This window comes from Lasioglossum baleicum, unplaced genomic scaffold, assembly GCF_051020765.1.
Source record: "Lasioglossum baleicum unplaced genomic scaffold, iyLasBale1 scaffold1167, whole genome shotgun sequence".
NCBI lineage: Eukaryota > Metazoa > Arthropoda > Insecta > Hymenoptera > Halictidae > Lasioglossum > Lasioglossum baleicum.
Genome location: NW_027470226.1, coordinates 594 through 25318, shown reverse-complemented (window position 1 = coordinate 25318; position 24725 = coordinate 594). Strand labels below are relative to the sequence as shown.

The 24725-nt window shown below is 44.7% G+C and overlaps 2 protein-coding genes across 2 annotated transcripts; both read left to right on the top strand.

The window, feature by feature from the left end:
- Positions 1 to 20563: 20563 nt before the first annotated feature.
- LOC143220534 (uncharacterized) lies at positions 20564 to 22681 on the top strand. The gene is made up of 6 exons (XM_076446161.1): positions 20564 to 20629; positions 20675 to 20979; positions 21118 to 21378; positions 21466 to 21751; positions 21806 to 22340; positions 22413 to 22681. Exons 1-6 carry the CDS (start codon positions 20564 to 20566, stop codon positions 22679 to 22681), a joined length of 1722 nt encoding a protein of 573 aa, XP_076302276.1.
- A 21-nt stretch (positions 22682 to 22702) lies between these two features.
- On the top strand, positions 22703 to 23419 carry LOC143220533 (uncharacterized). The gene has a single exon (XM_076446160.1). It carries the CDS (start codon positions 22703 to 22705, stop codon positions 23417 to 23419), a length of 717 nt encoding a protein of 238 aa, XP_076302275.1.
- The last annotated feature ends 1306 nt before the right edge of the window (positions 23420 to 24725 follow it).

The window sequence follows — 24725 nt, the reverse complement described above, 5'->3', positions numbered from 1 at the left end:
TATGAATACTAATTCGTTTCACTGAACACGATGCAAGACACGCCTAGAAGCCGGTTTCGTTCTCGGAAGGTAAGGTAGCTGGAAACAGTAATGCCTTTGTACCATCCTATCATTTCCAATGTCGGTTTGACTCTCTACCTTAATATTCATAGCGTATATTAAGGTGTCTGCTGCCAACACTATTACGCGGGTTTACACCTGGATTACCAGGTTTGACTCTCCGAACCACAGGACTGATGAAGCTACTAATTTAACCGTTCGTCTCTCACAGCAGGTGGCAACGTTCTCGAGCGGCTTTACCCTCGATCTTCTGACACATTCAAGAAATTGAGGTCCCCATTACTGAAAAGAATACGAATATCGTTCTCCGATCACGAAGTTATACTCTCGAAATGGCGGGTTTGCATCTCCGAAGGTATGTCTATCTGTAAAGTGCTTTACTCTATACAAATGGGTAATGTTCAACAACGGTTTGACGGTCTGCTTTAATATTCAATGGGTAAGTTAAGGTATCTATTTCCAATACTCTTCAGCGTATTTACTCCTGGGATACCTGGCTTGACTCGCGGAACCACACGATTGGTGAAGCTGCTGTCTTAGGCGTTCAAATTTAGGGAATGTGGTAATGTTTTCGAAAGCTTTGGCACTCGATCGGGTAACTCGTACACGCAGTCAATCCGCCGGACATCATTATCAGTTAAAAGAAAGTACTTCTTTTTAACCAATGCGTTACCTTCCGCTAATCTATTCCGCTGCAGCGTGTGTCAATCTTAGTTTTCACGGAATCAGATGCGTAGACATTTTAGCAGACGGACACCTTATTTTCATGTATGGACAGAATAAACGACAGTCAAACCGTTCGAGAACGGTCCCACCTACTTTGTGAGTTGAACTGCTATGGCAATAACTTCATCCACCCTGTGATTCCTGGAGTCAAACCACGAATTCCTGCAGTGATTTCGCTGAAAATTATTTGCAACAGACACCTTAGTTCACGGTTTGAGTATTTAAGTACAGCGTCAAAGCGTTTGAGAGTATCGTCATTTGGTGTGATATCAATCATTTTACCAAAGACCATTCCCTCCGAAAAGCTAACCGGCTGTATGTAGACAATAACATCATGTACTTGGAATGAAATTAGTCTCCATTTCGGAGAATGGCACCTTAACTTCATGTATGTATTTGAAACTCGAGGGTCATTCCGCTCGAGAAAGCTGCACTGTCTGTGTGAGACGATCTGCTCAGTAAATAGCTTACGTATCCTGCGAATCCGTCAGTCAAACCAAGTATGCCGGGCGCAAATTCTCTGAGCAGAATTGGCAATAGGCACCTTAATTCACGGTTCGAATATTAAAGTAGAGCGTGCGACCGCTTGAGTGCATTACCAATTGGTATCAAGTCAAACATTTACCGAAGGCGTTATCTTCCGCGAATCTCAGCGGCATCACCCGGAGTATCACTTCGTGTACGTGGATGGAATCTAGTCTAGATTTCTAACAGGGGCACCTTAACTTCATGTATGCATTCGAAGGTCGAGGGTCAAACCGGTCGTGATCGTTGACAACTTCTGTGAGAGACGAATGGATAAGTCGATATCTTCACAGTTCCTGCGATTCCGAGCGTCAAACCAGGCATTCCAGGAGCAAACACGCTGAACTATATCGGCAATAGACACCTTAGTTCACGGTTTGAATATTAAAGTAGAGCGCCAAACAGATTGAGAACGTCACCAATTGGAATAATGACAAATGTTTTACGGAAGGCGTCATCTTCCGTGAACTTCACCGGTTTCATCGAGAATGTCACGTCGGGTTCTGAGAAAGAAATCAGTCTTCGTTTCAGTGACGAGCACCTTAGCTTCATGTATGAATTATTGAATCGAGTATTACATCGCTCGAGAACGTTGCCATCTTCTGTGAGAGACGAGCGGCTATGTCAATGGTTTCTCATATCCTGCGATTGCGAGAAGGAATAAAGTGCCCGTCACTGAAGTATCTACTAATTTGTATCGCTGAACACGAACTCATACACTCGATGCAGCGGATTATGTTCTCTGAAGGTAAGGTGTCAGGTATATAGAATGCCCTTAGGCCAATAGGTAACGTTCTCAAACGGTTTTACGTTTGAATTTGATAATCATAACGTGAATTCAGGTGTCTACTGTTAATACCGTGCAGTTGATTTACTCCTGGAATACACGGTTTGACTCTCGGAATCACAAAAATATGTGAAGCTATTGTCAGAGCATTCGACTTTCGAAGAAGGTGGTTACGATCTCGAATAGATTGACAGTAGATCTTCGAACTCCTACAAGATGTTAAGGTGCTCGGCACTAAAATGAAAACTAATTTCTTTCTCTTAACAGGAATTACACTCCCGATACAGCGGGTTAGCTTCTCGGAAGGTAAGGCCTTCGTTTGAAAGTTGGATTCTACACCAATAGGTAACCGACTAATACGGCTTGACTGTGTATTTTAATATTTTTACCGTGAAATGGGGTGCCTTGTGCCCATACTGAGCAACATATTTGCTCGCAGAATACCTGATTTGACACTCGCAATCATAGGATAGGTGAAGCTATAGCCATAGCCCTTCGGTTCCATAGAGGGTGGTAACGTTCTCGAACAGTTTCACCCTCGAACTTCGAATGCATTCCAGGAATTACGGTGCCCATCACTCCAATTCATACTAATTTGATTCCGCCTACACTAGGAAACACACTCGCTGCGGCGGGATATGTTATAGGAAGCTAAGGTATTTAGTAAAACGTCTGATTTTATACCAACTGATATGGATCTAAACGGTTTCACGCTCCAATTTAATTTTCAAACCGGAAATTAAGGTGTGCATTAGCAATAGTGTACAGCGGATTGCCTCCGGGCACACTTGGTTTGCCTATCGAAATAGCAGTATAGGTGAAGCTATTCACACAGCCGTTCGACACTCACTGAAGGTGGTAAAGGTCTCGAAATATTTGATACTCGACCTTGTAATTCATAAATGGAATTAAGGAGCCTGTCACCAAAATGTATACCAATTCGTCCCTCCGAAAAGGATGTTATTCTCTCGACATAGCGCGTCATGCTTTTGGACGGTAAGGGCATCAATAGAACGTTTGACTTTATACCAAATAGAAGCGTTCTCAAACGGTTTGTCGGCATAAATTAATATTCATACCGTGAATTAAGATGTCTATTGCCCATACTGTTCAGCGGATTTACTCCGGGAGTACCTGGTTTGACTCTCGGAATTTCAGGATGGGTAAAGCTATTCAATTGGCCGTTCGTCACTTACAGTCCGTGGCAACGTTCGTGATCTGCTTGAACCTGGACCATAATAAAGATAAGGTGCCCGTCACTGAAATGAATACTAATTTCATTCTTTGAGCACGAAGATATACTCTCGATCAGGTGTGTTAACTTCTCGGGAGGTAAGGCCTTCGGTTAAAAGATTGAATCTACACCATTCGTATCGTCCTACAATGGTTTCACTGTGTACTGTAACATTTATTCCGTGAAATATGGTGCCTAATGCCCATACTGAACAGCAGATTTCTCGCGGAATACCTGCTTTGACTCTCGGAATCATAGGATTGGTGAAGCTATTGGCACGGCCATTCGATTCTCAAAGAAAGAAGTAATGTTCTCTTTCGGTTTGAGCATCGATTTTCGAATGCATTAATGAAATTAAAGCTACAGCTGGTAAAATTTGTAGTATATTGTTGCACTGAACACGATGTTATACTCTCGATACAGCGGGTTAGATTCAGGGCAGGTAAGGCGTTCCGTAAAAGGTTTGACTGGATACAAATTGGTAACGTTCTCAACGGGTTTCGTGCTCTACTTTAATATGCAAGCCGAGAAATAAGGTGTCCAGTGCCAACACTTTTCAGTGGATTTACACACGGAATACCTAGTTTGACTCTACGAGTCACAGGCTAGGTGAAGCTATTGACGTAGCGGTTCGTCTCACACAGATGGTGAAAACTCTATCAAACGGTCTGACTCTCGCTCATCTTATCACAATGAAATTAAGGTCCTCGTCACTAAACTGGATGCTTCTGTGTTTCCCTAAACACATAGCTATACTCTCGGTACGGCGGGTAACTTCTCGGTCAGTAATGCATTCGGCAAAACGTTTGACTTTATAGCAATAAGTAACTAACTCGAACGGTGAGGTGCTCCATTTTAATATTCGCTCCGCGAATTATGGTATGCATTGCCGATACTGTACAGCGAAATTACGCCGCAAATACCTGGCTTCACTCTCAGAATCGCAGGATAAGTGGAGCTATTGATTCAGCCGGTCGATTCACTAAGAAGGTACTAATGATCTAGAAGAGTTTGACACCTGATATTCTAATTCATACATGAAATGAAGGTGCCCGCCACTATAATATATACCAATGTGTATCTCTGATCACCAAGTCATACACTCGTTACAGCAGGTTAGGTTCGTGAAGGGTAATGTCTACTGTAAAACTTTTGGCATTATACCATGACGTAACGTGCAACCACGGTTAGTCTGTGTATCTTAATATTTACACCGTGAAATATGGTGCCTAATGACCGTGCTCAGCTGCAGATTTACTTGCGGAATACCTCCTCTGGTTCACGGAATCACAGGATACTTGAAGCTGTTGACATAGCCGTTCGATTCTTAATGTAGGTGGTGAAGTTCTCGAAACGTTTGACGCTCGATCTGCGAATTCAAACATGAAACAGATAGGGTGCCGTGACTAAGATATACAATAATTTGCTTCCTTGTACACGAAGTTATACTCTCGATACGGCGGGATAGGTTTTCGCAGGGTAAGACTTTCGTTAAAAAGTTTGATGGTATAGCAGTTAACGTTCTACATCGGCTATCTCTGTTCCTTAATATTTATATTGTGAAATAGCGTGTCTTAATTCCAATACTGTACTGCGGGACGATTCTCGGAATACCTGGTCTGACTCCAGGATCCTCAGGATGTGTTAAGCTACAGGGGGATCAGAGCGACTCTCAAAAGGTGGTGGGTACCTTCTAGAATGGTTGGACCCTCGGTCTTCTAAGCCATTCATGAAATTAAAGCGCCCATCGCTAGAATGTATACTAATGTGTTTCCCTGAACACGAAGCTATACTCTAGATATAGCGGGTTAGCTTATCGGAAGGTAAGGCCTTCGATAAAGAGGATGAGCTCATACCTATATGTAACGATCATGAACGGTTTGATTCTCTACTTTAACATTCAATCCGTGAATTACGGTGACAAGTACCAATACTGTTATGCGAATTTACTCCTGGAATGCCTGTTTCGACTCTTGGAATCACAAAGTATGTGAAGCTAGTGACATAGCTGTGCGACTCTCAAAGCTAGTGGTAACGTCATGGAACACTTTGCAACTCGATGTACTATATCATACATGAAACTAAGGTGTCCGCCATTATAATGTATACAAATTTATTTCTCTGAACACGACAATGTACCCACAATACAGCGGCTTATGTTCTCGGATGATAAAGTATTGGGTCTAAAGAATGCCTTTATAACATTTGGTAAAGTTCTCAATCGGCTTGCCGCTCTACTGTGAGAAACAATTTGTGAATTAAGGTGTCTATTGTCAATGTTCTTCAGCGGATTTTCTCCAGTAATTCCAGGCATGACTCTCGGAATCAAATTACATGTAAAGTTACAGATGGAGCCGTTCGACTCTAAAAGAAGGTGGTAACATCTCGAACGGTTTGACTCTCAATCCTCTAATTCATATTTGCAATCATGGTGTCATTCAGCTGTAATGTGTACTCATTTGTTTCCGTAAGTACTAGGTATGACACTGGCTAAAGTGTGTTTGATTCTAGGGAAGGTATGTTTTCGGCAATAAGAATGACTCTATACCAATTGGCAATATTCTCCGACGGTTTGACCTTCTACTTTAATATTCATAGCGTGAATTAAGGGGCCTACTGCCAATACTGCACAGCGATTGATGGTCGGAATATCTGCTTTGGCCTACGGAATGACAGGATAGGTGTAACGATTGATTTTGCAGTTTGGAGTCTCGAAGAATGTGATAGCGTTCTCGCACCGTTTGTCTCTCGATCGTCTTAATCGATCATGAAACTAAGGTGTCGTTTGTCAAGTGACTACTAATTTATTCCGATGAACACTAAACAAGCCATTCACCACAGGGGTTCTCGGAAGGTAAGGCCGTCGGTAAACAGTTTGACTCTATGTCAATTCGTCATGTTCTACAACAGTTTGACTCTACACTTTATTTATACCCGGAGGTATGGTGTAAAAATCCAATACTGTAAGTCGGATTTACTTCTGGAGTACCTGTTTTGACTTTCAGAATCATAGTACGTGGGTAAATGCGCTGTGCAGTATTCGCAATAAACGCCTTAATTCACGGTTTGATAGTAGAGTAGATAGTCAAACAGTCGGAGAACAATACCAGTTCGTATAATGTCATTCCTTTTACCGAAAACATAACCTTAGGAGAACCTAACCCGCTCAAGCGGGTGACTTGCTTAATGTGCACAGAAACAAATTAGTAGAATTTTTAGCAGACGGGCTCGATATTTTCCTGTCTGAACAGCAAACCGGAGAGTCAAACTGTTCGTGAGCGTTACCACCTTCAGTGAGAGACACGGCAATGTCAATGGCTTCACCTATCGTGTGATTCGGGGAGTTAAACCATGTATTCCTGGAGTAAACCCGCGTGAACGGTATTGGTAGTGGACACTCTTATAACAGGGATTCAATGTGAATGTACAGACTCGGGTTGCTGTAGAGCGTTACGTATTGGCACGGAGGTGAAACACTTTACTGATGACCTTAACTTCTGAGAAACTAACGCGCGGTATCGAGAGAATATCGTCGTGTTCAGAGAATGCAATCAGTTTCCATTTCAGTGACGGGCACCTTAACTTCATGTAGGAATTAGAGGATCGAGGATCAAACATTGCGAGAACGTAACCACCTTCTGTGAGAGTCGAACTGCTATGCCTATAGCTTCACCTATCCTATGCTTCCGATAGAAAATCCAGGTATTCTGGAGTGGATCCGCTTATACATCATATTGTACCGTATAAATGATAAAGTATAGATTCAAACCGTTGTAAGACGTTTGGTACTTGTACAGAGTCAAACTCTTCACAAAACGCCTTACCTTCGTGAAGGTGTACCGCTGTATCGAGACTATTGCTTCATGTTCGGAGAAGCAAATTATTATGCATTTTAGTGACGGGGACCTAAATTTCATGTATGAATTATATGGGACGGTGTGCAAATCACTCGAGAACGTGATCACCCCTTTCGAGAGTCGAACACCTGAATCACAAGCTACACCTATCCTGTAAATCCGAAAGTCAAACCGGGTATTCTGAGAAAAAATCCTCTGAACTGTTTTGTCACTGGATGCCTTAGTCCACGGTTTGAATATTAAGGTAGAGAGTCAAACCATCGGAGAACATTATCGATTAGTATAAAGTCATTCATTATACCGAATATCTTACCTTCTGTGAACCAAACCCGCTTTATCGAGAATGTAACTTTGTCTACTAGGAAGCAAATAAGCTTACATTTTAAGCGACGGTACGCTTAGTTTCATACGTTAATTAGAGATTGAGGGTTAAAACAGTTCGAGAAAGGCACCTTCTTTCCATGAGCGTCGAAAGGCCAAGTTAATAGCTTCACTTATCAGGGATTCCGATAGTCAAACCATGTACTCGGGGGTAAGTGCCCTGTACGCTATTGGCAATAGACACCTTAATTCACGGTATGAACATTAAAGCTGACTGTCGTGCCGCTGCAGATCGCTGCCATTGCTATGGAGTGGAACCATCGGAAAAACGTTGACTCTACGCAAATTGGTAACGTTACCCAAACGGTTTGACGCTATACCTTAATATTCAAACCGTCATCTATGGACTCGATTTCCAATACTGTTCATTCGATTTACGCTCGGAATACCTGGTTTGACACGGACACACAGGATATATGAAGCTATAATATAGCCATTCGGATCTCAATGAACGGTGGTAACGTTCTCGATAGTTTTGACACTTGTGTGTATAACGTATACTCGAAATGTGATGTCCGTTTGCTGAAATATCTATTAATATGTTTCCGCGACATTAAGCAGGACACTTGACTACAGCGGTGAATTGTACTGGATACGAAAGTATTTGGATAAAGAACGACTTTCTACGAATTGGTAAGGTTCTCCGACGGTTGCTATTCTTACTTAATGTTTATACAGCGAGAGAAGGTGTCTATTACGTATATTGCCAATCGAGATATACCCTCCGGAATACCTGGATTGGCTTTCGGAATCACAGCATAGGTGAAGCTGTAAGACTTAGCCGTTCGAATCCTCAAGAAGGTGTTAACGATCTCAGACTAGCTACTGCAGATTTTCCAATTCAATATAACAAATATGTGCTCGTCCACTTAAAATGAAGTAGATTAACTTCTTCTGTGAGTACGAAGTTATGATCTCGATACAGCGTGTCAACTTCTCGGTAGATAAGGCCATCGGATAAAAGTTTGACTCTACACCGATACGCAAACTGCTGCAATAGTCTGTCTGTGTACTTCAATATTTACACCTTGAAATAGGGTGCCCAATGCCTATACTGTACTGGAGATTTTCATCCGGAATACTTGGTCTCTCTCTTGAAATCACAGAATAGGTGAAGCTTCTGAATTAGTCGTTCGGCTCCCAAAAATGGTGATATAGTTATTTAACGGATTGACATTGCATGTTCTGATTCGTACATGAAATTATGGTGCCTCTCGTTAAAATTAATACAACTTCTTTCTCCGAACACGGAGTCATATTCTCGATGCAGCGAGTTAGGTTCTCGGAATGTAAGGATTTCGGTAATAGGTTTGTCCCCTTACCAATGGATAACTGTATACATCTGGTTGATGGTCCGCTTTGATGTTCGTGACGTGCATTCAGTTTAAGACTGCCAATACAGAACAGGGAATTTGTTCCGAATCGCAGGGAAGATGAAGTAGTAGCTGACGTAGCCGTTCGAATCTCAAGAAAGGTGGTCACGTTCTCGATCTGTTTGACCCGGAATCTTCGAATTCACAGATGACATTAAGGTGCCCCCCACGAAAAAGTATACTAACTTGATTTCCGAACACGTAGTTACATTCTCGATACAACGGGCTTGCCTCACGGAAGGTAAGATCTGGCGTAAAAGGTTTGACTCTATACGAATAGGTAAAGCTCTACAGCGGTTTGATGCTATGCTGTAATATTCATACCGTGAAATAAGCTGTCTATTGCCTAAACTGTTCAGCGGATGGACTCCCGGAGTACTAGGTTTGTCTGTCGGAAAACAGGATAGATGAAGCAATTGGCTTAGCTGCTTGACTCTCAAAGAAGATAGTAACTGGCTCAATAGGTTCTACGCTCGATCTTCTAACTGATACATGAAATTGAGGTCCCGTCACTAAAATTTATACTATTCTGCTTCTATGGCCACGAAGTTATGCTCTCAATACAGCGGATTTGCTTCTCGACCTTCGGTGAAAAGTTATACTTTTTACCAATAGGTAATGCTCTACAACGGCTTGACACCATACTTTAATATTCATACTGTGAATTGAGGTGTTATTTGCTCATACTCTTCTTTGTATTTACTCCCGGCATAATTGGTTTTGCTCTCCTAATCACAGGATATGTGATGGCATTGACTATGCCGTTCGATCAACAAAGAAGGTGGGAACGTTCTGAAACGGTATGTCCCTCGCTCTTCTAGCTTATATCTGATATTCAGGTGCCTGACACGATAGTGTGTACTAATTTCTTCCTTTGATCAGGAAGATACACTCTCGTTGGCGCGGGATAGGGACACGGAAGGTAAGGCATTTGGTACATAGTTGGACTACATGCCAATATTTAATGATCTATAATGGTGTGAATCTGTACGTTCCTTTTCATACCGTGAACTAATGTGTTTATTGCCAGCAGAGTACAGCGTATTTACTCCTGAAATAGCAGGTTTGGCTCTCGGAATCAAAGAATATGTGAAGCTATAGACTAAGCCATTCGACCTTCTTAGATGATGGTAACCTTCGCACACTCGATCTTCTGTTTTATACATGAAATTCAGGAGACCGCCACTAAAATTAACAGTAATACTTTCCACTAAACACGATTTTATAATCTCGATAGGGCGGGATAGGATCACCGCAGGTAAGGCTTTTGGAAGAAGGTTTGACTCGAAACAAACTGGTAATGTTCTCAAATTGTGTGGCGCTCTGCTTCAATAGTCAAACCATGAAATAGGGTGTCCATTGTCAATAGTGATTACTCTCGAAATACCTGGTTTGCATCTCAGAATCACAGCCTAGGATATGGAATTGAAATAGCCGATCGGCATTACACAGACAGTGGTAACGTCCTCGAATAGTTTTACACTCTAGCTTCTAATTCGTACATGAAAATTAAGTTTCTCGTCACTAAAATGTATACCATGTCGTACCTCTGAGCACGGCGTTTTACTCTCGATACAGCTGGTCAGCTTTTCGGAGGGTAAGACGCTATGTTAGGATATTAACCCGACACGAATTGGTAATGTTCTACAACGGACTGACGGCCAGCTTTAATATTCAAACTGTGAGTTGTGGTGTCTATGGCCAAGACGGTACAGCGCATCTACTCCCGGAGTATCTGGTTTAACTTTGGGAAACACAAGGTATGTGACATAGCCGTTCGTCTTACACAGAAGGTGGAAATTTTCTCGAACGGTTTGACACTCGATTTTCTAATTCAAGCATGGATTTAAGTAGCCGTCACTAATGTGTGTACTAATACGTTTCCCTAAACACGTAGCAATACTCTCGATTCGGCGAGTCAGCTTCTCCGTCGGTAAGTCACTCGGTAAAGCGTTTGACTGATATTGCAGATAGTAACGTTCTCACGCGGTGTGACGCCCTATTTTAAAATTCACGGTGAAAATTAAGGAATACATTACCAATAATCATTATCAGATTTACTCTCGGATTTCCTGGTTTGACTCTGCGAATCACAGGATGGGCCACGCTATTAACTCAGACGTTCGAATCACAAGGAAGTTGTTAATGTTCTACAACGGTTTGAATCTCAATTTTCTAAATGATACATAAAACTAAGGTGCCTACCAATTAAATGTCTACTAATTTGTTTTACTGTACACGAAATAATACTCTCGATACGGCGGGTTAGCATCTCGGAATGTATGGTATTCGGTGAAACGTATGACTTTATGGGCATTGGTGATGTTCTCGAACGGGTTGACTCATTACTTTGGTATTCATGCCTTGAATTAATGTGTTAATTGCCAATAATACAGAACGTATTTACTCCAGGAATACCTGGCATGATTCTCGGAAACACGGGATATGTGAAGCTACTGTCTAAGTTATATTTAATAATCTCTAATATTTTCGAATGCTTTGGCACTCGATTGTGTAATTCGTACATGGAGTCAATCCGACGGATTTTTAACCAATTCGTTACATTCCGCGAATCTATCCCGCTCCAGCGAGTGCCTATCTTAGTTTTCACGGAATCAGATGAGTAGACATATTAGCAGACGGACACCTTATTTTCATGTATGGACGGAATAAACGACAGGCAAACCGTTCGAGAACGATCCCACCTTCTTTGTGAGTGAAAATGCTAAGTCAATGACTTCACCCATCCCGTGATTCCTAGAATCAAACCACGAATTCCTGGAGTGAATTCGCTGAAAATTATTTGCAACACTCACCTTAGTTCCCGGTTTGAGTATTTAAGTACAGCGTCAAAAGCGTTTGAGAGCATTGACAATTGGTATAAAATAAAACATTTTACCAAAGAGCTTACTCGCCGAAAAACTAACCGGCTGTATCGAGATTATTACTTCGTGTACTTGGAAAGAAATTAGTGTCCATTTCGGAGAAGGGCACCTTAACTTCATATATGTATTAGAAACTCGAGGGTCATTCCGCTCGAGAACGGATCCTGCTGAATAAATAGCTTCACTTATCCTGTGATTCCGATAGTCAAATCAGGTATTCCGGAAGTAAGTGCCCTGAACACTTATGGCAATACACATTTTAATTCACGGTTGGAGTATTAAAGTAGAGCTTCAAATCGTTTGAGAGCGTTACCAATTCGTATAAAGTCAATCGTTTTACCAATGGCCTTACATTCCGCGAACCTCAGCGGCTTCATCGAGAGTGTAAGTTCGAGTTCACAGAAAGAAACTACTATTCAGATCAGTGACAGGTACCATAACTTCATGTATGAATTAAAGAATCGAGTTTTACACCGCTCGATAACGCTGCCATCTTCTGTGAGAGACAAACGGCTATGTCAATAGCTTCACCTATCCCGCGATTAAGAGAGTCGATCCGGGTATACCGGCAGTTATTGCGCTGTACAGTGTTGAAAATAGACACCACTTTTCATGCCCTGTATATTAAAATAGATCGTCTCCCCGTGTGAGAACCATACCAATTCCTATGGGGTCAAACGTATTACCGAAGACCTTATACTCCGAAAAACAGATCCATTGTATCTAGAGTATAACTTTGTGTTTATAGGGTCACATTAGTATACATTATAGCGTTGCCAACTTAACTTCATGCATGAATTAGAAGGTCGTGTTTAAAACAGTTCGAGACCATTACCATCTTTTATGATATTCGACGTGCTAAGTCAATAGCTTCTTATATCTTGTGCTTCCGAGAGTCATACTCGGTATTCCTGGCGTGAACCTGCACTATAGCCTTGACTATAGACGCCTCAATTCGCGATTGGAGTACTAAAGAGGGCCTTCGAACCGTTGTACATCTTTACCAATTGACATGGAGTCAACTTATTTACGGAAGGCCTTATCTTCCGAGAACAATTCCCGCTGTATCGAGCGTATAACTTCGTGTCCAGAGAAACAAACTAGTATATATTTCAGGGACGTCTACCTTAATTTCAGGTATTATTTCGAAGATTGAATGTCAAACCGTTGGAGAACGTTACTACCTTCTTCTAAGTCGAGCAGCTAAGTCAATGGACATCTTAATTCTCAGTATGATTATCACAGTAGAGAGCCAATGTGTCTGAGAGCGTTACCCATAGCTATAAACTCAAACGTTTTACCGAAGACCTTACCCACCGATAAATTAACCCGCTGTATCGAGAATGTAACATCGTGTTCAGTGGGACGAATTAGCATACGTTTTAGCGACAAGACCATTAATTTCTAGTACGAATTAGAAAATCGAGGATTAAACTGTACGATACCGTTACTACCTTCTATGAGAATCGATCGGCTAAGTCAATGGCTTCACCTATCCTGCGATTCCGAGAGTCAAACCAGGTATTCCGGCAGTAAATCCGCAGAACTGAATTGGCAACAGACACCTTAATATACGATTCGAATATGAATGCAGGCCGTCAAACCGTCGGTCAACATTAGCAATTTGTGTATAGCCGTTAAGGTGACCGTCACTGAAATGGATAGCAATTTCGTTCTCTGACCAGGAAAATATACACTCGATACAGCGGGTTAGGCTCTCCGAAGGTAAGGCCTTCGGTATAAATTTGACTATATAGAAGTAGGGCACGATCCACGACGGTTTGACTTTGTTCTATAATATTTACACCATGAAATTGCATGTGTAATGCCAATAATGTTCAGCGGGTTAAGTCGCGGACTTCCGGCTTTGACTCTTGGAATCACACGATAGGTGAAGGTATTGACTGAACCGTTCGACCGACAAAGAAGTTAGTAACGCTGTGGAACAGTTTGCCTAGCGAGATTCTAACCCATATATGGAGTTAATGTGCAAATCGCTGAAGTGTATACCAATTCGGGCCTGTGAACACCGTGATATACTCTTGATACAGCGGGTTAGATCTTCGGAGGGTAATGTCTTCAGTAAAACGTTTGACCTTATACCAACTGGTATCGCCCACAAATAGTTTGACGATCTACTATAATATTCAATCTGTTAATTAAGGTTATAATTGCCAATACTGCTCAGCGGATTAACTCACGGAATACATGGTTTGGCACTCGGAATCACAGGATAGGTGAAGCTGTACACTTAGCTGGCCGTCTCTCACAGAAGGTGGCAACGTTCTCGAGTGGTTTGACGCTCGATATTCTAATTCGTGCATGAAATCAAGGTGCTCGATACTAAAATGAATACTAACTTCTTTCTCTGAAGACGAAGTTATATTCTCGATGGCGCGGACGATGTTCACGGAAGGTACGGCCTTTGCTAAAACGTTTGACTTTATTGCAACTGATATCGTTCTCTCACTGTGTGACGCTCTAACTTAATATTAACTACGCGAATTAAGGTGTATATTGACAATCTTCTTGAGCGGATTTACTCTAGGATTACCTGACATGACTCCAGGAATCACAGGATAGATGGAGATATTTATTTATCCGTTCGACTCTCAAACTGGGTGGTAACGTTCCCGAACGGTTTGACCCTCGATGTTCTAATTCATTCATGAATTTAAGTTGAAGTCAATAAATTGTATACTAATACCTATCTCTGATCACGAGTTTATACTGTCGAGTCAGCGGGTTAGGATCACCGAGGGCTCGGTCTTTGGTAAAACGTTTGACTCTATGCCATTTTGTATCGTTCTCAAGCGGTTTCACGCCCTACTTTAATATTCAAAGCACGAGTTCAGATGTCCCTTGCCAATAGTGCACAGCTGATGGCTTATGGATTACCTGGTTTTGTCTCCCGAGTCACAGAATAGGCAGCGCTATTGACTTGTCCGATAGAATCTCGAAGAAGGTGGTAACTTCCTAGAACTGATTCACTCTTGTTCTTCTTATTCTTAATGGAATTATGGTCCCCGACACTAAAATGATTCCTAATTTGATCGTCTGAACTCGAAGTTATACTGCAGATGAAGCGGATATGGCTCGCGGTAGCTACGGCCTTCGTCAATACGTTTAACTTTATTAAAATTTGTAACGTTCACAAACGGTTTGACGCCCTATTTTAATATTCAAACCGAGAACAATGGTGTCCATTGTCAAAACTATTCAGCGGACTTGTTCCTGTGATACTAGTCTTGACTCTCAGAATCACAGGACAGGTGAAGCTGTTGACTCGGGTTATCGTCTCTCAAAGAAGGTGAAAGCGTTCTAGAATGGCTTGACATTTGATCTTCCTATTGATACATGAAATTAAGGAGTCTGACACTCCAATGTATACGAATATGTTTGCGATAACACTAAGCAACACGGCCGCTGCTGCGGGGTAGGTTCTCGGTAGGTGAGGTAATTGGTAAAAGGTTTGACTTTATACCATCTGGTAACGTTCTAAAAAGGTTTCACGCTCTACTTTAATATTGAAACCGTGAATTAAGGTGTCCATTACCCATAGTGTACAGCTTGTTGACTCCCATAATATCTGGCTTGGTTATCGGAATTACAGGACAGGAGAAGCTATTGTATTGACCGCTCGACTCTAATGGCAGGTGGGACCGATCTCGAAAGGTTTACATCTCGATAATTCTGTTCATTCATGAAAAAAAGGTGTGCATCTACTGTAATGTCTAGTGATTTGTTTCCGTGAACAATAACTTAGACACTGTCTGCAGCGGGTTAGGTTCAAGGAAGGTAATGTATTTGGTACAAAGAATGAATCTATATGAACTGGTAATGTTCTCCGACGGATTGTCCTTGTACCTTAATATTCATTCCGAGAAAGAAATTGTCCATTGCAAAACTGTTCAGCTGATTTACTGTCGGCATACCTCATTTGACTCATGGAATGTTGGCATAGAAGAAGCTATTGACTTGGCCGTTCGTCTGTGAAGGAAGCTGGTAACGTTCTCGCACGGTTTGACACATCCATCTTTTTATTCATATATGTAGAAAAGGTGCCGGTCACTAAAATGTATACAAATTTCTTCCTCTGATCTGCAAGTTATTCTCTCTGTATAATGCGATAGGACTCGGAGGGTAAGGGATACAGTAAATCATTTGACTTTATTCCTATTGGTAACGTTCTAAAACGGGTTGGCTCTGTACCTTAATATTTATACCGTGAAATACGATGTCTAATGAGAATACCCTTCAGCCGATTTACACCCGGTAAACACGGTTTGATTTTTCGTGTCAAAAGATACGTGAAGCTGTGGACTTAGCCATTCCACTTCCAAAGAAGGCGGTATCGTCCTCTATAATATGGGCACTCGATCTTCCATTTCATACATGAAATTAAGGTGCCCGACCATAAAGAGTACATTAATTTGCTTCTCTGAACCCGAGGACGTACCCTCGATACAGCGCGATAGCTTCTCGTAAGCTAAGGCCTTCTCTAAAGGGTTCTTCCACGGCATGACTATCAACATTGTTATTCGTGCAGTGAAATATGGTATCTAGTGCTATACTGTGCAGCGGATTTACACTCGGAATACCTTGTTTGACTCTCGGTATCGGAGGATTGGGGAAACTATTGACTTAACCGTTCTATTATCAATGAAGCTGGTAATGGTCCCGAACGGTTTGACCCTCGATATCTTAATTCATCCATGAATTTATGGCGGCATCACTAAAATGTATTCTAATGTGTTTCTCTAAACACGAAGATATACTCTCGTTACAACGGGTTAGCTCCTAACAAGGTAAGGCTTTCTGCAAAACGTTTGACTTTATAGAAATTGGTAACGTTCTCACACGGTTTGACGCTCTATTTTAATATTCAAAGCGTGAACTATGTTGTCAGTTCCCAATACCGCTCAGTGGATTTACTCCCGGAATACCTGGTTTGACCCTTGGAATCACATGATAGGTGAAGCTATTGACTTAGGCGTTCGACTCGCATCAAAGGTGGTAACGATCTCGAACGGTGTGACACCCGATCCACTAATTCATACATGAAATTAAGGTGACCGTACCAAAAATGTCTACTTATATTTTCGCATGAACACACAGCTGAGCACTCCCCACAGAGGGTTGGTTTCCTCGGATGGAAAGGCCATCGGTAAAAAATTTGACTCTATTCGAGTAGGTAAAGTCTTGCAACGGATTGACGCTCTGCTTTCATATTCAGACCGTGAATTACGGAGTCTATTGCCAAAATTGTTTAGCAGATTAACCCCAGGAAGACCGAATTTGATGCAAGCAATCTCTGGATTGGTGAAGCTATTCACATAGCCGTTCGTCTCTCACAGAAGGTGGCAATTTTCTCGAACAGTTTGACCATAGATCTTCTTGTTCATAATGAAATAAATGTGGCCTTCACTAAAATGTTGACTAGTGAGTTTCTCTCAACACGACGATATATCCTCGAAGCCGCGAGTTAGCTTCTCCGAAGGTAATGCTATCTGCTATGTTAAATAATTTATACGAATTGCTAACGTTCTACAGGGGATTGACGGTGTGCTTTAATATTCAAACCGTGAATTCAGGTGCCTATTGCCCATACTGTTCTGCGGATTTACTCCAGGAATACCTGGTTTGCCTCTCCAAATCACAGGATGGGTGACGCCATGGACTTAGCTATTCGATTATTATAGAAGGTGATAACGGTCCACAACTGTTTTACCCTCGATCTTCTAATTCATACATAAAGACAAGGCGCCCGTCATATAAATGTATACATATTTCTTCCTCTGAACACCAAGATATACTGTCTATATGAAGCGATGGGCTTCGGAGTGTAAAGTATTCAGTAAAACGTTTGACAATTTCCGATTTCCAATTGGCAACGTTCTCAAGCGTAATGGCTCTGTACTTTAATATTTATACCGTGCAGTAGGGTGCCTAGTGACAATTCCCTCCAGCTGATTTGTTCTCGGAATACAGTGCTTGATTCGCGGTACAACAAGGTCAGTGAAGCTATGAACGTAGCCATTCCACTCCCAAAGGAGGTGGTAATGTTCTCTAAAAGTTTGAGCATCGATACTCTAATTCATACATGAAATTAAGGCGCCCGACACTAAAAAGTATAATAATTTGCTTCTCTGAACAGGAACATGTACCCCCGACACAGCGCGTTAGCTTCTCGGAAGCTGAAGCCTTCTTTAAATAGTGCAACTCTATAACTGTACGCATCGTTCACCCACGGTTTGACTCTCTACTTTATTATCGGTACTGCGAAATAGGGTATCTAATTTGTTGCGGTGCAGCGGATTTACCCCTGGTATACCTTGTTTGACCCTCGGAATCACTGGATTGGTGACGCTACTGTCTTTGCCCTTAGCCGTTCTAATATGAAAGATGGTGGTAACGATCTACAGCGGTTTGAATCTCGATTTAGCTATTCATACATAAACCTAGGATCTCCGTTTCTAAAGTGTCTTCTAATTTGTGTCCATGAACACTAAGCAAGGTACTCTTTGCAGCGGCGTAGGATTAAGGAAGTTAAGGCTTTTGTGAAAAGTTTGATGCTATATCAAGCTATATAATATGTGACGATTTCAAATGGTCTGACGTTCAATTTTAGTATTCAAACCGCGAATTAAGGTGTATATTGTCAATACTATTCAGCGAATTTACTCCCGGAATACCTGGTTTGACTCTCCGAATCAAAGGATGGGTGAAGCTATTGACTTAGCCGTTCGTCTCTCACAGAATGTGGTAACGTTCTCGAACGGTTTGGCACTCGATATTCGATTTCACACACAAAGGTAAGATGCCCGTCACTAAAATGTATAGTAATCTGATCCTCTGATCAAGATGTTATACTCTCGATGTGATGCGTTAGGCTTTCGGACGGTAAGGGATTCAATAAAACGTTTCACTTTATTCCAATTGGCAACGTTCGCAAACGGACTGAATCTGTTCCTTAATATTAAACCTTGAAATATGGTTACTAATGCCAATTCTGTTCAGCGTATTTACTCCAGGAATACATTGCTTGGCTCTTTGAATTTTGGAATAGGTGATGCTATTGACTTAGCCGGTCCTCTCTCACAGAAGGTGGTAACGTTCAGGAACGGTTTGACACTCGGCCGTCTCAGTCATGCAAGAAATTAAGGTGCTCGTTTGTAAATGTATACATGTCCGTACCTCTACACACGGTGTTATACTCTCGAAACGGAGAGTTCGCTTCTCTGTAGGTAGCCCATGGGTAAAGAGTATGACTTTATGCCAATTGGCAAAGCTGTCAAACGGTTTGACACTCTACCTTAATATTCATTCCGCGAATTATGGTATCTACTGCCAAGACTGTTTAGCGTATTTACTCCCGGAATACATGGTTTGATTCACTGTATCACAGGAGAGGTGACGCTATTGACTTAGCCGTTCGTATTACATTGAAGGTGACATCGTTCTCGAACGACTTGACACTCGATCTTCTATTTCATACTGTAAATTAAGGTGCTCGTCTCAAAAATGAATACCAATTTCTCTCCATAATCATGAAGTTATACACTCGATACTGCGGATTAGTTTTTCGGAGGGATGAGGTCATCGGTGGAACGTTTGACTTCATAGCAATTGGTAACGTCATACAACGGTTTGGCGGTCTGCATTAATATTCCAACCGTGAACTGAGGTGTATATTGCCAATACTGCTCAGGGGAGTTACTCCAGTAATACCTGGTTTAACTCACGGATTCACAGGATAGGTGAAACCATTGACTTAGCCGTTCGAATCTAAAAGAAGGTGGGATCGTTCTCGAACGATTTGATTCTCACTTATGCTATTCACAAATGAGAATAAGTTATCAGCCTCCTAAAATGTTTACTAATTTCATTCCGTGAACACTCAGCTAGGCACTCGCTACAGCGGTACAGGTTCACAGAAGGAATAGTATTGGGTGAAATGTATTACTACATTATGATTGATAATGTTCTCCGGCGGTTTGACTCAGTACTAATATATTTATAACTCGAATTAACTAGTCTATTGCCAATACACTTCAGCGGATGTACTCTCGGAGTACCTGGTTTAACTCACGCAAGCACAGGATAGCTGAAGCCACTGACTTGGACTTTAGACTCCCACAGAATGTGGTATCGTTCTCGAACGGTTTGACCCTCGATCTTCAAATTCATACACGAGCACAAGGTGCCCGTTGCTGAATTGTATACAAATTTCCGTTCCTGAACACGATGTTACACTCTCGCTACGCGTGTCAGGTCCTCTGAATGTATGGCCTTCGGTAATATGTCTGTATTTGTAGCAACTGTTAATGGACTCAAACAGATAGAGAAACTACTTAAACATAAAACGGGGATTTAAATTGTCCATACCCAATACTGTTCAGCGGATTTAATCCCCGTCAACATGGTTTAACATTCGGAATCACAGGATAGCAAAAACTACTGTCTTAGTCGTTCGACCCTCAGAGAACGTGGTAATGCTCTGGAACCGTATGACCCCCTATCTTATTATTCATACATGATTATAAGGTGCTGGCCACCATAATGAATACTAATTTATTAATCTCAACACAAATCAAGACACATCATGCAGCAGGTTATGTTCTCGGACGGAAACATAGTCTGTAAGAAGTGTGACTCTAGCAATTTCTAATGTTGCCCGACGAATTGACATCCAACTTTAGTGCTCATTCCGAGAGTTTAGGTGAGCATTGTCAATGCTGTGCAGCGAATGTACTTCTAGTATACCTGGTTTAACCATCGGTACCACAGAGTTGTTGAAGGTATTATCGTAGCTGTGCCACTCTTTATGGTGTGGCGGGACACAGCCCGCAACCCGATCAGCAACGCTGCTGCACCAAGGGGAAGGCCATGTGGGGGTCCTGTGGGGTGACGTCGTAGTGGTGGGCTGCTACGTCTCGCCCAACCTCACGCTCGCGGAGGACGAGAATTGCCTGGACGGTGTACGAAGATCGGTGAAACAGCACCTTTCCGGGCCCGTGCTCGCCCTCGGGTACTTCAACGCTCACGCTACCGCGTGGGGGTGCCGGAGGACCAACGCGAGAGGCGAGGCGTTGCTCGAATGGGCAGCCGGGTTGGATCTGATGATCCACAACCGGGGCGGAGCTAGCACGTGAGTGCGCCCGGCGGGGGATTCCGTGGTGGACATCTCCTTCGCCTCGCCGGCCGCGCTGAAGAGGCTCACCGCATGGGGAGTGGAAGAGAAGATCGAGTTGCTTAGCGACCATATACCCATTCTCATGCGCTACAGCGCCCCGGGCCCGGTCCGGCGTCGTCGAGAAGTGGAAAGAAGTGGCGGAATCGACTCGACTCGGAGGCGGCAGCTGCAGCACATGGACGGGGTTGCGGTGCACACGGCGGACTGGTCCCCAGCCCCGGCGGGTGATGTCGATGCGCAGCTCTCGGACCTCCAGCTAGCCATGACCGAGGCGTGCGACGTTGCCATGCCACAGGCAGCGAAGAAGCCACCAAGTTCGGTGTACTGGTGCAGCGTCGAGCTCACGACTCTCAGGTAGAGGGCCAATCAAGCCCGCCAGCGGTACACCCGGGCCGTACGCGGAAGAGCCGCCACTTCGGAGGTGGAGTCCGCCCTGCGCAGGGAGTGCAGGGGCACGGACAAGAGCCTGCGCTGGGCGGTCATGAAGGCGAGATCCGCCAAATGGAAGGCGCTGCTAGAGACGCTGCATCGGGACACATGTGGTCGTCCGTATCGCGTCGTGCTAGGAAGAATGAGGGGGTTGGCTCCGCCGCTTACGGAGAGCATGAAGCCTGCCTTCGAGAAGCGGGTCTTCAGCGCCCGCTTCCCCGCGTCACCTGGGGAGGAGAGGACAGCGGAGGAGGCCCCGACGACGCGATGCGAAGTCGGATGGACAGACGACCTTGGGGTAACCTCCGAGGTGCGGAGCCGAGCGATTCGGGAAATGGGAGCGTAATCCAAGGCGCCGGGACCGGACGGGATCCCTGGACGCGACTGGGTACTCGCGTCGAGTGTCCTCGAAAGTCGGATCAGGACCCTCTTCACACAGTGCCTCCAGGAGTGCATGTTTCCGGAGTGCTGCAAGGAGGCCAAGGCGGTGCTACTGTCGGAGGAGGGCAAGTCACAGCAGTCTCCGACGGCGTATAGGCCGATGTGCCTGTTGGACGTGGGTGGGAAGCTCTTCGAGAGGGTGGTAGCCAGGAGGTTGTGGGTCCACCTCTCGGGAGCTTGTCCGGATCTGGATGACCGACAGTTCGGTATCCGGCAGGGGCGTTCGACCATCAACGCAGTTCAGCGCGTCAGGTCCCTGTCGGAGACGGTCGTCCATCAGGGCGGGGTGATGTTGACCGTTAGTTTGGACATCGCCAACGCGTTTATTGCCCTGCCCTGGACTGCCGTCAGGGTGGCGTTGGAGCGGAACGAGGTGCCCCTGTACCTGGCGGCGGTTGTCCGAGACTACATGTCCAACCGGCGTTTACAATATCCCGGGTGGCACGGTATTGTGCGCAGGGAGATGCGCTGCGGGGTCCTACAGGGGTCGGTACTGGGTCCGATCCTGTAGAACTTAGCGTTCGATACATTGCTGCATGGCTCGCACCCCGACGCGGTGAGTGTCACTTGCTACGCGGATGACACCCTCGTCACGGCGAGGGGTCGCGAGTACGGGAGGACTACCCGGCTCGCCGAAATGGGAGTGGCCATAGTGGTTAAGGCCATAGAACGCTTGGTACTCCGCGTCTCACCGGAGAAGACCCAGGCGATCTGGTTCCACGGCGGGACGAATCGGGTAGCACCGTCGGGCAACGTACGAAGAGGAACGGTCTACGTGGGTGGATAGGCAGTCCAGATCCGGAATACGATGTATTATCTAGGCCTCGTGCTGGACGCCCGATGGACCTTCGAGGACCACATCGAGCAGCTCGCCCCCCGCCAGGAACGGACGGGTGTGGCACTGTGCCGGCTCCTCCCGAACATCGGAGGGCCGGACGAGAGAGCACGCCGGTGTCATCCGTTCGATGGCCTTGTACGGAGCCCGGTATGTGCGGCGGACCTAATGGCCAGCCACAAGCGCTGTGCCAAACTCGCTAGTGTCTGGCGCAGACTGGCCATCAGGGTGGTGTGGGGGTATCGCACCCTCTCACACGAGGCGCCCTCCGTCCTGGCGGGCCTCCTGTCGCTGGATCTGCTGGCGGCAATGGAGACCAGAACTTACGACCTCGTGCCACGTCGACCGAGCGGGCTCCCGAGTCTAGGACCGGAGGAAGCGGATAACATCAAGAAGGAGAACGGACGGTCCGGTTTCGAAGAGTGGAGACGGAGGCTGAGCCGTCAGGCGTGCCTCCGCCAGAGGGCCGTCGGAGCCATCGTCCCGGTCCTACACGCCCCGATGAAGAGCGGGGGCAGGCGGACATTCCGCCTCACGCAGGTGCTCTCCGGACACGCGTGTTTCGGACAGTACCTCAACAAAATCGGGCGTGTGGTTACGCCTGGGTGTTGGTTCTGTGACGCGGATGTGGACATCGCGCAGTACACCCTGGAGGTGTGTCCGACCTGGACGGGCACGGCAGAGTGTTGAAGGCTGGGACCTCTCGCTCTTCGCCATCGTGCCTAACATGGTGGAGCCCAAGAGGAACTGGCTAGATGTGGCCTCCTTCTGCGAGCAGGTGATGCTGCAGATAGACGCCGCGGAGCGTGGCCGGGAAGACGGAGCACTGGCCCGCTCTCGCTCCGGATGGCGGTTCCGGCGAGCTCGACGCTGGCTCACCTGAGCGCGCGCTGGACGATAGTCCCACGTGGTCGGATAACGTCCGGGGAAGAGCCCCTGCCGGTCGAGGCAGTCCCCGTCCTTTGCCTTCCCGTCACCAGGGGGATCGCGGGGTGGTTGGTTGAGGGACAGACCTCTCGGGGATCGCGGCCCAAGGAGGTGTCGGTGTCGCACGGTGGTCCACGCGGCACTGTCATAGAGCCTAGAGGAAGAAGCGCGACGCGCGAAGAAGATCTCAGTAAGGTCAGCCGTGGGGGAGCGCCAGACGGCTTCGGTGCTTGACGCTTGAATTCCCGGCGCTCCTCTTAGCGGAGACGGCGGACCACCGCAGGGGATTAGTTGGTAAGATTCCGACAGAACCCCGGCCCCTCCCTCAGTGGGCCAGGACGTCTTTTGAAGATTCCCCCGCTTCAAACAAGAAAAAAAAGCTGTGCCACTCTCAAGGATGGTGGCTATGTTCTCGAATGGCATGCCCTCGATGTTCCTATATATGCATGAAAGTAATGTATCCGACTGCTAAAATGTATAATAATTTGAGAACGTGGAAACTGAGGAACACAATCGCTGCAACGGGTTGCGTTACCGGAAGGTAAGGTATTCGGTAAAAGGAACGGCGTAATACGAATTGTTAATGTTAGCCGACGGTCATATTCTATACTTTAATACTCATACACTGAATTAAGATGTTTATTGCGAAAGTGTTCTGCTACTTCCCTCCGGAATACCTGGTTTGACTCGCGGTATCAAAGGATTGGTGAAGCTATTGACATAGCTCTGTCCGACACATAAGGCAGGTGGTAAAGCTCTCCATGGGTTTGACTCTGAATCATCATATTCATACATGAAATTTAGGTCCTGCGCAATAAAATGGGTACTAATTTGTATCTCTGAGCACGAAGTAACACTCGCCTTATAGCGAGCTACGTTCGCCGAAATAAAGGTTTTCGGTAAATCATTTTACTATATACCAACAGGAAACGTAGTCGAACGGATTGTCTCTACTTTCATAATCATACCGTGAAATAAGGCGACTATTGCCAAAACTGTTCAACAAATTTACTCCGGGAATAACTTGTGCAGCTTTTGGTATCACAGAATATGTCAAGATAATGACTTA

Coding starts and splice junctions, on each gene's coding strand:
- LOC143220533 (XM_076446160.1), top strand. CDS start 22,703: ATGTATTATCTAGGCCTCGTGCTGGACGCCCGATGGACCTTCGAGGAC.
- LOC143220534 (XM_076446161.1), top strand. CDS start 20,564: ATGCTGTGCAGCGAATGTACTTCTAGTATACCTGGTTTAACCATCGGT. Junction 20,980..21,117: donor AACCGGGGCGGAGCTAGCAC/GTGAGTGCGCCC, acceptor CATGCGCTACAG/CGCCCCGGGCCCGGTCCGGC. Junction 22,341..22,412: donor ACAATATCCCGGGTGGCACG/GTATTGTGCGCA, acceptor TGTAGAACTTAG/CGTTCGATACATTGCTGCAT.